At 33.2% G+C, this 11407-nt stretch overlaps 1 protein-coding gene across 3 annotated transcripts; it reads left to right on the forward strand.

Moving 5' to 3' along the window:
* The first annotated feature begins 1466 nt into the window (after nucleotides 1-1466).
* LOC145031082 (hydroxyproline O-arabinosyltransferase NOD3-like) lies at nucleotides 1467-4484 on the forward strand. 3 transcript variants are annotated; one of them, XM_078979559.1, is made up of 10 exons: nucleotides 1467-1710; nucleotides 1856-1936; nucleotides 2238-2723; nucleotides 2803-2870; nucleotides 2954-3155; nucleotides 3406-3503; nucleotides 3614-3683; nucleotides 3805-3876; nucleotides 3958-4071; nucleotides 4210-4484. In XM_078979559.1, exons 3-10 carry the CDS (start codon nucleotides 2322-2324, stop codon nucleotides 4276-4278), a joined length of 1095 nt encoding a protein of 364 aa, XP_078835685.1. In that variant the 5' UTR covers nucleotides 1467-1710; nucleotides 1856-1936; nucleotides 2238-2321; the 3' UTR covers nucleotides 4279-4484. The 3 variants fall into 3 exon arrangements, with proteins under 3 accessions (XP_078835685.1, XP_078835686.1, XP_078835684.1); XM_078979560.1 differs by having other exon boundaries at nucleotides 1880-1936; XM_078979558.1 differs by lacking the exon at nucleotides 1856-1936.
* Nucleotides 4485-11407: the final 6923 nt, after the last annotated feature.

The following is an 11407-nucleotide window of genomic DNA, read 5'->3' on the forward strand; positions in this document are numbered from 1 at the left end:
ATAGCATATTTAATATTTTGATAGTATTTAACTAAAATTAGTAAATTAAGAAGATTTTAATATCAACTTTTAGCCAAAATAATAAAAAAATAATATCAGTGTTTTTTACATGTATAAAATTTTCGCTACAAGGCTCATATAAAATACTAGTTAACACTTAACCTTAACGTCATGTGTTATACTCACCACTAACCATTATAGTGGTGAGTACCACATCATCACCACACTACCCGTCACTAACCATGAGATACTTACAACTAAACACACAACTCCACCTCAATTTTTAAATTAAATTTAAATTAAAAATACATAAAAATCATATAATTTTTTTAAATACTAGTTTTTCATTAATTTAAAATACCAAATTACATTAAATAAAAACTCTATTAATAAAAATAAAAATGAAATAAAAATAACATTAAGAATTAAAAACCTAAAAAGACTAAACTTCTAATTTGTGTGTTTAAGCAAGGTTATTCCGTTTTGGGGAATTCTTCAACTTTTGTCAAGCTTTGACGAATCCAAAACGTTTATGATTTGTGTTTTCATATTGCTTCATGGTCACATTAATCATATCAATATCGGTTTCGTGTACGTTGTTTATAACAAAGTTGTAAATTTCATTGAACTCAGAACATTTGGTCCTCATATCGCGCCATTTCGAGCATATTTCATCAACATTTCGAATTGCACAACCCATTAAACCATGAAAAACATTTTCAACATTTCTTCAAAAAGAACCAGAAGTTTAACCAGCACATTCTTCCGAAACCATCACCCATGCTTGTGCTAATTTATCTTTTTCCTCTTCTGACCATTTCTTGTGTTTGGGAGGCATGATTTTTAAATGATCAAACAACAAAAATGTTTGACGACTAAAGGGAGAAGAAATTTATGAAAATAAGAAGATGAGTTGTAGTATTTATAGGTAAATATTGAAGGAAGATGAGTAGATTGAAAATATAGAAAAGAGAAAGGAGTTCAAACGAGATTTAAGACAAAAAAATGAAGTGATTGGTTGGTTGAAATCGTTCTCCCGAACACGAAGAACCATAAACCACCCGGGTGGTGTGTGTTATCGTGGTTCGTGGTCACCTAGACCGCGACCACTTGGTGGCCACCGTACCGAAGGGTCTAAAAGGAGAACTAATTTCTCGGACTAAGGTCCCGTTTGATAGTTTCTGTCTGGGAAAGTGTTGTGTGGGAAAGTTTTCTGATTGGGAAAGAAACCATGTTGTTTGATTGTACATCTGACTGATTGTGCTGAATGATGAAAAAAAAATAATTCACTAAAAAAAATTTAAAAGAAGTTATTTAAAAATATTAATAATCCAATAACTTAAAAAAAAAGACGGAAAGATATGATTTTAGGGCTTCCTGGAAACACATATCTTACCGGAAAGATCCATACTTTTACTTTTGTGTAAATCAAACAACTTTTTTTGGTTCATTCAACCTGTGAAAACCTGAAAGAATGTGTATCAAACTGGCCCAAAAATTTAACAAGAAGAGTTGTTGGCAAGCAAAAGTGGGGCATAGAATACTATACAATACCGTTTTTGTCTCTCTCGTCTCTCCATAGTTCAGAACCCAAAAAAGGCACACCTGTAAATCGTACGAACAAGTTCGAATCCGGCATTTTCGATACCTTCACAAGTCTTCCATCTCTGCCTAAGAATCTATGCAACCGTATCGTCACCTCTACTTCTGGTATGATTCCCCCTATTTTACTTCATATTCTCGGTTTCCTTAGATTTTTTTTCATTATCAAGCTTTGTCAATGTTGTGTTCGCCTCTGAAATCTAATGTCATCATATCTCTTTGTTCTCTGTCTCGCGTTTTTACGTTATTGCAGTCAGCATTTTGATTTTTTTTTCAGTTCCAATTAAACAGATCTGTTCGTTACTCCAGCATTTTCAGAAATATGATATTTAAGGTGAAAAATACTCTTTAAGTTTTGGAGAAAATCTCATTATATAACCTAAAACCATCTCAAATAGTATAGATACAGCAACATTGTTACTGAAACTACTCTTCACCCGTTAAACCCTAACTTTTTATATATGTGCAATCATTTACAAAAGCGTGGCATCATTTTCTCAAATAGTTTTTAGACATCATCATTCTGACAAAACCTAATGGCCATTATATTTCTTCTAATCAATGATAATTCGTATATCACAGAATCCAGTTTCCACATTTACACCCCATTTACATTCGTAAATTATATTTTCCAGATTTTGCAGAAAAACGTATAATTCTGGAGACAATCATGTTTGTGGTTGGGTCAAAGAATTTGGGATCTCAAATTAGCATAGTTGATGTTTATTAGAAAGAACAACATGGCTCGAGCATCTACACCTCTCTTGATTCTAATAGCTCTTGGTTTCTTCTTTGGTACCTATAATTTGGTCACTCTGGTAATTCACAATACAAGTGATTCCCTGAAATTAAGGGACAATGGTTCAGAGTGGTTTCATGATGCCATTAGAAGCATGACAGAAAAAAAGAATTTAAAATACCATGTTGCCCTTACAGCCACAGATGCACCTTATAGCAAATGGCAGTGTAGGATTATGTATTATTGGTATAAAAAGGTGAAGGACTTACCTGGATCAGATATGGGAGGTTTCACTAGGGTTTTGCATTCGGGAAGCTCTGATAATTTGATGGAAGAGATTCCAACTTTTGTGGTTGATCCTCTTCCTGATGGACTTGATCGGGTGAGTCATCTTTTTTCTTATAAAAACAAATAGTGATCTTTTTACATCATCTCCTTCACATGATAATTGTTATTTGCAGGGTTATGTTGTGTTAAACAGACCTTGGGCTTTTGTGCAATGGTTAGAAAGAGCAACAATCGAGGAAGAGTGAGTTTTGTAATATTTTATGAGTGGAAATTAATTTGAGTGGATTTTAAAAAAATAGAGCATTCTATTACTGATGAATGCAGATACATTCTAATGGCAGAACCTGATCACATATTTGTAAACCCTTTGCCAAATTTGGCACGTGGAGAGCATCCAGCTGGATTCCCGTTTTTTTACATAAAACCAGCTGAAAATGAGAAAATCATGAGGAAATTCTATCCAATGGAGAAGGGTCCTGTTACAAATATTGATCCAATTGGCAATTCTCCAGTAATTATTAGCAAGGTAAATCCTTATTTACTTGAAATAGTTCATTTCCATTGCAATGCGAAAACCTTTTGTTTTTTTTTTTTTTTTTTTTGTCTCATGGAATCCATTCCTGAAGGAATACAACTTTTTTCATTTTGTTAATTTTCATTTTTCAGCCATGGGTTGTTTTTTCTTTCCATCATGGAATAAGAAATTGCAATATAACTCATTTTCTTTTATGTAACCATTTTGATTTGTGTAGTTAAATGTTGAAATTGTTTTTCAGAATCTTTTGGAGAAAATTGGTCCCACATGGATGAATATTTCATTGAGAATGAAAGATGACCTGGAGACTGATAAAGCCTTTGGGTGGGTACTGGAAATGTAAGTCTTTCTTATTATATATGTAGTATGTTTGTTAAAAATTTAAAAAAAAAAAAAAAAAAAAACGAATTTTTTTTTGGTTTGAATTTTATTATGTATGAAATAAATAGGTATGCCTATGCAGTGGCTTCTGCATTGCACAATGTCCGGCATATTCTTCGTAAAGACTTGATGTTGCAGGTTTGTTGCATTAATAAATCTTCAATCTATTCCTATTCTTTTTTGAAATAGGATGCTAAGTACATTGTTTTTCTTGCATTTAATCCTTTTTTTTTTTTTTTTTTAAATTTCACTTTTTCAGCCTCCATGGGACGAAGAAGTTGGAAAGAAGTTCATTATCCATTACACGTATGGTTGTGATTACAACATGAAGGTAAATCTATCAAACAATCACAAACCAAATAGAAAGAAGTGAAAGTAGGATATGCAAAAATTTTTGACTACAACACTACAGGGAGAGTTAACTTATGGGAAGATTGGTGAATGGCGTTTTGACAAAAGGTCATATCTTCGTGACCCTCCACCCAGAAACCTCCCTTTACCTCCTCCTCGCGTTCCTCAAAGTGTCGTATGTCTTCTAAACACTGCTTTTGTTTTGTTAATATACAAGAATGGATTTTGTTGTTTTCCCCTTGGTTTCATTTTCGTTTTTCTTTTTCTCTTCCATCAACATCATGGAATGAAACATGATATGATATTTTTGCAGGTAAGACTAGTGAAGATGGTGAATGAAGCCTCCGCTAACATTCCTGGATGGGAGAAATTAAATAGTTGAGATGACAGATAGATAATTATTAATTAGTGGATCTGTATCGATTGTAGAGGCATATCCTACTTTTGGTGCATTCATACACTTACGTACATATCACAGTCACAGATAACCTACTTTAGAATCCGCAAATTTGAAGGCTTGTTTATGCTACAACGTACCCATGATCTGATATGATTAACAACAAACAAGTAGAATTTTTATTTTTGAGATCCATGTCAATAACGCGAAATTTGCAAAATGTCTCGCTTAAGACAATGGAACAAAAAAAGATTAGTTATTGATCTAAAGTGCGTATAGAAGGCATTAAAAATTAACCTCCTCATTCTCGTTCTCATTCTCATTATTGAAAATAACCACACAAAGTTTTACCATGTAACAAATGCATAAGGATAGACAGATGGAGTCGAAGCAAATTACCTGCTGGCTACACCACTCTTGGGTTACTTAAGCCTTTGTTCTCTCTTCTCTCCATTTGTACCATGTGCTGTGAAACGTGTATCTAGGGGATTGGGTTTGGAGGGATGGATTTCCATATAATGTGTTTTGGGAGGTGATAGAGCTATTGATGTGGTGACTATGTGGCAAGTGGGTTGGAAAGGGTGGGAGAGATGGAAACAAGTACATAGACCTTAAAGTTGATACATTTTGCTTGGCTTTTTGGAAGGGTAATAGACAAGAAAATGGGCATCATTGGGAATTGTTGAAATTTTAGTAATGTGTTTCTCAGTTGAACGATGCATTTCCACGTTTTGTTTTGATGAAGATAGATGGTTCATCTTTAAATTGCTGACATCATCTTCCCAACGTATAATCTAATCCTATGATTTCTACTGTTAGATCAAATTGCTGATATAACATCTTCCTAAAATATAATCTAAACATTTAATTATAAAATCTTTAAATTTTGCAATTACATTTCAAAAATAATTACATTTAATTATAGAATCTATGTATACTTTCTAAAATATATTTCACAATTAGAGAACAATTACGTTTAATTATAGAATTTTTAAAATCAGAAATTATGTTATCGATTAAAGCATATAATTCTATTTATATTTGTAATATCAGTTTCAGTTTCTCCATAAATCTGACCAAAAAACATGAATGGCCGTCCTATATTTCTCCTCTATTTTTCTCTCTTAAACTATGATTCCCTAATACTCTTCGTCCTCATGTCAATGTTTGTGATTCAACTGATGTTTTGTGTATTCATAAGAGAATGTAGCACCATAAGTTGGTTCTTTTTTGCTCATATATTCTTAGAATTTGTGTATTGCCTCTTCCTTGCATCTCTAATTATCACACTTGTATTTTGGCTTCACACAAATATCTACAAACTGAAGCATGCATCTCCTTCAAAACATCTTTTGACAATCTATGTCATCATTAACCCTAATTAATATTGTTCATAATTTAACTTTCTTATTTATAGTTTTTCGCTTCAAAATGCAAACCCGTTTAACTTTTTCTTTTTTCAAAAAGGCATTAAATAAGCATATTAATAATTATGTTATCTTTACTATATATTAAAACAAAAATCTTATGACATCATTTTAAATAATCTAGACAACTGATTGTATTTCAATCATATGTTTTCCACCTTTAGATCAAATTGCTGACATCATCATCTCCCAAAAACTCTAGGCAGTAATGAATGTCAATTTGGTTGTGAAGGTGTAGGTTTTTCTTTACACCTTCCTCAGAAGCTTTGGATAGGAAATCACTGGATCCAAGAGCCTCTCCTCCAGTTTCTTCCTTGATAACTTCATCGTCTTCCTCAAATGATGCACAAGAACCACAATATGAGCTTCTCTCTCACTCTCTAGCTCAAATAGCAATTAGGGTTTGCTCTCATGGGTGTACGGCGAATGATGAGGCGGAAATGGGGGCATAAGCTCCCTTATATAGGCCCCAACCCCGAGAAATTAAGGTTTCTCTACCCAGCACCAACTCGACGAGTCTGCCTCCCAACTCGTCGAGTCCATTCATTAAATCCCACACGATAACTCAGCCCTACTCGGCGAGTTGGACTCCCAATTCGTCGAGTCACTCCATAAACCTCAAGAATTCAACCATACGATAACATACCTGAAATTCCAGATGTTACATGAGACCAATCCTTAGTCAAATACTCTATTCTATCAAAGTTTGATCAAAAGCCAAACTAGTCAAAAAGTTAATGGTCAAAGTCCACAAGGTCAACGGTCAGCTTACTCAAAGTCAACATCACATCGTGACCATTCCTTGGTCACATCGTGAGAATGCAACGAAAAACAATCACGATTCTAGATACTGTCACGTCGTGACACATCCTATGTCACATCGTGACTTCTGGTCAGAAGGCCAAAATCTTCATTAAGTGCTTAGTCTCTTCAGACCAAGGCCCATAACATCATATCTAGTTCCTAAATAGCTCCTAATGGATAAAGTTTCCAACTTTATCCATTAGGATAATCCAAACAACCAAGATCCAGTCTTTAAGTCTCAAAGGGACCAAGAATGCATCTTTCTCAGCTAAACCCATTAGGTCCAAGTCTCCAACCTTCAGATCTGAATTAACATAATGTTTAGATGGATAAAGTTTATAACTTTATCCATAATAATGTCTCAAGCTTCCAAGATCTAAACTTTAATACACCAAAATGGCCTAAATGACCAAAATAACTTGCATGGCTGAAAGGGAAGGCAAAAGATCAGAACTTTGCTAGTCCATGAGGTCCAAGAAAACATTCTAAATGCGATCAAAAGGTGTTGGAGTCCATATCTGAAACATTCAATGTTCTTGGGGCCTTGGAGAGTAATAAAGTTGCAAACTTTATTCTCAACTCCCACTCAAAACTCATTGAAATGGACCAAAACACCAAATACACTTAGATCCAAAGATGGAATGCAATAAAGCTTGGAACTTTATAACTTACAAAGGTCTAGAATGTAGATGAAAGTTGAGATCTTCAATTGTCAAACTTCAAGGATCAATCTTGCATGAAAACATTGTTCCAAACCCACCAAAAACTCCAAAAATTAGATGAGAGGGGAGGGAAAGGCTCAAATCTTGAAAATTGAGGCTAGGGATTCTTCTAAGAGATTCTAGATATGATGGAGGCTAAGAAAATACCCTAAAACATGAATCCTTACCTTTAAATACCTTGAAAACCCTAAAAATTTTGTAGGCTTTGGCTGCACAATTCTCATGTCGTGAGAATATATTCTTATCTCATGAGCACTTCTCACGTCGTGAGAATTACTGCTCACCTCGTGAGAACGGGTTTTCACCCGATATCACTCCAACTTCAAACAGTCATAACTTCTTCTTTTCAACTCCGTTTTGGTGACGAGCCCTACACTTCTATTTATTTAATTTTGGCTTAATACATGTCGAACTAAAAACCATAATTCATGAAAGAAATCTAAAACATCATTTTTTTCATTTTACCATTTGACTCCAAGACACATACCAAAGCTTTAATTACTTATCCAACATTGTCATCATCCAATAAAGTCTAAATCACATTCTCTTGAAGCCCAAGACCTTTATTTAATCCATAATCCCGAAAATAAGAAACTTTTCGAAATAGGATGTTACATCGTATTTTATATATATATATATATATATATATATATATATATATATATATATATATATATATATATATATATATATAGAGAGAGAGAGAGAGAGAGAGAGAGAGAGAGAGATTGATTGATAATAATGATAGAAATTAGGGGTTGAAACATTATTTCTGGAAACTGAAATAATCTTAAAGAATATGCATAACATGAGGGGTTGAATATGGAAAATTATAATAAAAAAAAGTCAGATGATTGTTTACAAGGGGAACGAGTCAAAATAAAAAAAAAATGGAATTTTTTTAGTTATAGGAATTTCCAAGAAAACTCATACAGTAGCAGACGAACGACATTGGACCACTGACACTCAAAGGTACATTATTATTTTTGTGTAGTGAAGGGTTCATGTTATAAAAGATTAATAAATTATTTGAAATGTTATTTTATTATTAAAGATGTTCAGTTTAAAATGAAAGTTTAATGTTTTTTTCCAAAGAGAACGAAAGTTTAATGTTAACGTGGACATTACATGAAATTTTATTTTATTTATAAACTTTGTGTTGTAAAGATATCAGTCAACTACCAGATATGCCTATTTTAGTCTTTCAAAAATATTATTGCTAAAGTTTCAAATTTATTTTTCCGCTCCATTTATTTAAAAATTGTATTTGTAAACGGCTAAAGGGATTTTTGTTTTCTCTATATCAACTCATGTTTTAGATTAAAAAAAAATCATGTTTTACATAAAATGAGTAAGGAGGTGATTGGGATTGATTTTGAAGTTTTGTTTTGTAAAAGTGTTAATTAATTTGTACAGGAGTAAAAAACTTTTTGAAAAGTGATTAGATTAAGTATACAATGACAAAATACTATTAGCTGATAAATACGTTTTAAAGTGTTTAACAAAAAAATGACAAGAGATTTATATATTTTGGCTAGGTCTGATACTTAAGTTGAGTTTGGGTTGGTGGGTCACAAATTGGTGTGTCAGAATATATTGACCTAACCTAACCTATATAATATATTGGTTGGCGGGTTGGCTGGTCATGAATTGACAGGTTGGCAGGTCATGGATTGACGGGTTGGAAACATTAACTCAACCCAACCCACATAACTCATTTAAGTATTTACAAGAATGTTTGGTCTTTTTCACAATTTATGCAACAATATTGTTTTTTATATAAAATATACAATAACATTTTAATGTAGGACCAATTCATGCAACCATTTAGCTAAAGATGTCGTTAAGTGAACAAGGTTACACAACGCGTAGCCTGGTTGGATCCCATATTCTGAAGTAAGGCTCTATGTCATGCGTAGAGTTGGAGAACACAACGCGTAGATCAACGAAAGTTGACCTTGACTTTTTGACCCGTTGACTTTTGGTCAACTATTAGTATAGGTCTCAGGAAGGGCAAAATGATCTTTTGTCATTAAAAGAGTTAGTCTTAGTAGGGCTGGCAATTCTCGACACGACACGCGACACGACCCGCGACACGACATGAAATAAATGGGTTTGGGTTGAGTTTTTCAACCCGCCAACCCGCTAACCCGTCAACCCGCCAACCCGTTTATTAAACGGGTTATATATGGGTTTCTCAAAAAATAAACGGGTTGACCCGCCAACCCGTTTATATTCTTAATAAAAAAAATTATATTTTTAAATGTATTTATGTATCAAGTATTAATATTTAATAAGTATTATATAATATATACAATTTATTCATAGACCATTTGATTGTTTTGACATTATTACTCGTGATGGATGGTCTAAGGTCTTAAGTCGTAACCTATAAGGCTAAGTCTGTAACATGTTTCTATGAATGTTTTTAATTTTCATTTGGATGTTTTAGACTTAAATATCTAAAATTTGGACCCACGAACCCAAATCTGACCCATGAACCCGCCAACTTGTGAACCCGTATAAATAAATGGGTTGGTGGGTCATATATGGGTTTATGTTCCAAACCCGTCAACCCGTGACCCGCCAACCCGTGACCTGTATAGTTAAATGGGTCGTGTTTGGGTTGGCATATTCTGACCCGCCAACCCGCGACACGCCAACCTGAACACGACACGATTGCCAGGCCTAAGTCTTAGTCTAAGTACTTGTCAGTTTGAAGTTTTTACCTTGGTTTTGACTTGAGGATGTTTTGGGGAATTGATAGTGTAAGGAGTTTACGGGTTAGTAGCTCTAGCTCGTGTTTTCTCATTAATAGCCGATTGAGGTGAGTATTCTCACTATACTAGTTGGACCCTATATTTTAGAAAACTCATTAAGATTTATGCTTACAGTTTATGTTTAAAATGTTTTAGGTACTTCTTGTTTCAAAAGGAAGGGTCCAACTTAATCGCATTGCATCCCCTGGAGATTTATTCCACACTAAATGTTTACGAATTACTCTGATGTTTTGTGAATACTTGACTCTGATCGTCTTTTAAAAAAAACAAAGGAATGGTTTTAACTTATTTAAAATGACATTTTTACTTGGTTTTTTGGATGTTACAACGAGCAATGGGTTATATGATCTACTTATATAAGAGTTTAGGTTTGAATGATCAATGGTGTATAGTATGATATGTTTCCTTTATACAAGAGCGTAGATTTTACCCATTATTGTGAGATATGAGAGTAGCAACATGTAGCATTTGTCTTTGAAATTGACTTGGGATATGAGAGTAGCAGCATGTAGCATTTGTCTTTTTTGAAATTGTTGACTTATTATTGGTGAGTTCGATGTTATTTCACAAATTCCTATCTTTGAAATATTTATCCAACATTAAACCATAACAAATGTTTTGATGTTTGTTGACTTATTATTGTTAACTTTATCATATACCTTTAAAGAGTTAACCTGGTAATGTTCGCTAGAGTTTCCAAACCTAATATATATATTTTGACATATATTTAGACTAGAGGACTAAAGAAGAATGAAGGTAAATGAAGCATGAACTATTAGAAGATCATTTGAATATGTAAAGACTATATAACAAATTTTTTCTTTGTATTTGTTGATTCATCGTCATTATAAATAAACTATGCGAAACTTAAAACTTTGGGACTTAATTTGGCCCGACTTAATTCCATAAATTAAACTCTTTTGATATTAAAAATGCTATTTTGAAATAGTTATTTAAAATATCTATTGTGATGGATGTTTCAAGCAGTCACAACCTCTTTGACTTTTTTATAATTTTTCCTGCCAACATAGTCCTATGTGTTATATGCTTATATTACCATTTGTTATTTTGGATAGAACTCATGATGAAAAACTATGAAAAATTCTCATATGTCAGCATGTTTTAGGTCCGGTCCAACCCAAATGCATCCAAAAATCGAGAACCGGATCTGAAACTAAATATGGTTAGCTTCAATAAGTCTGATCCAATATCCAAATATCCATCGATTTATGTAATGTGGTCCAAATTCTCACCTCTATTTGAAAATTGAAAACACAAAAATGAGTAAATGTGTAGTTGAAGGACTAAAAAGAAGAAGTATATAGCTGGAGGATTGTTTTTGTAACTTCATTCGAATAGTGATATTTCAGATTCTCTCCGC

This window comes from Lactuca saligna, chromosome 2, assembly GCF_052625555.1.
Source record: "Lactuca saligna cultivar CGN05327 chromosome 2, ASM5262555v1, whole genome shotgun sequence".
NCBI lineage: Eukaryota > Viridiplantae > Streptophyta > Magnoliopsida > Asterales > Asteraceae > Lactuca > Lactuca saligna.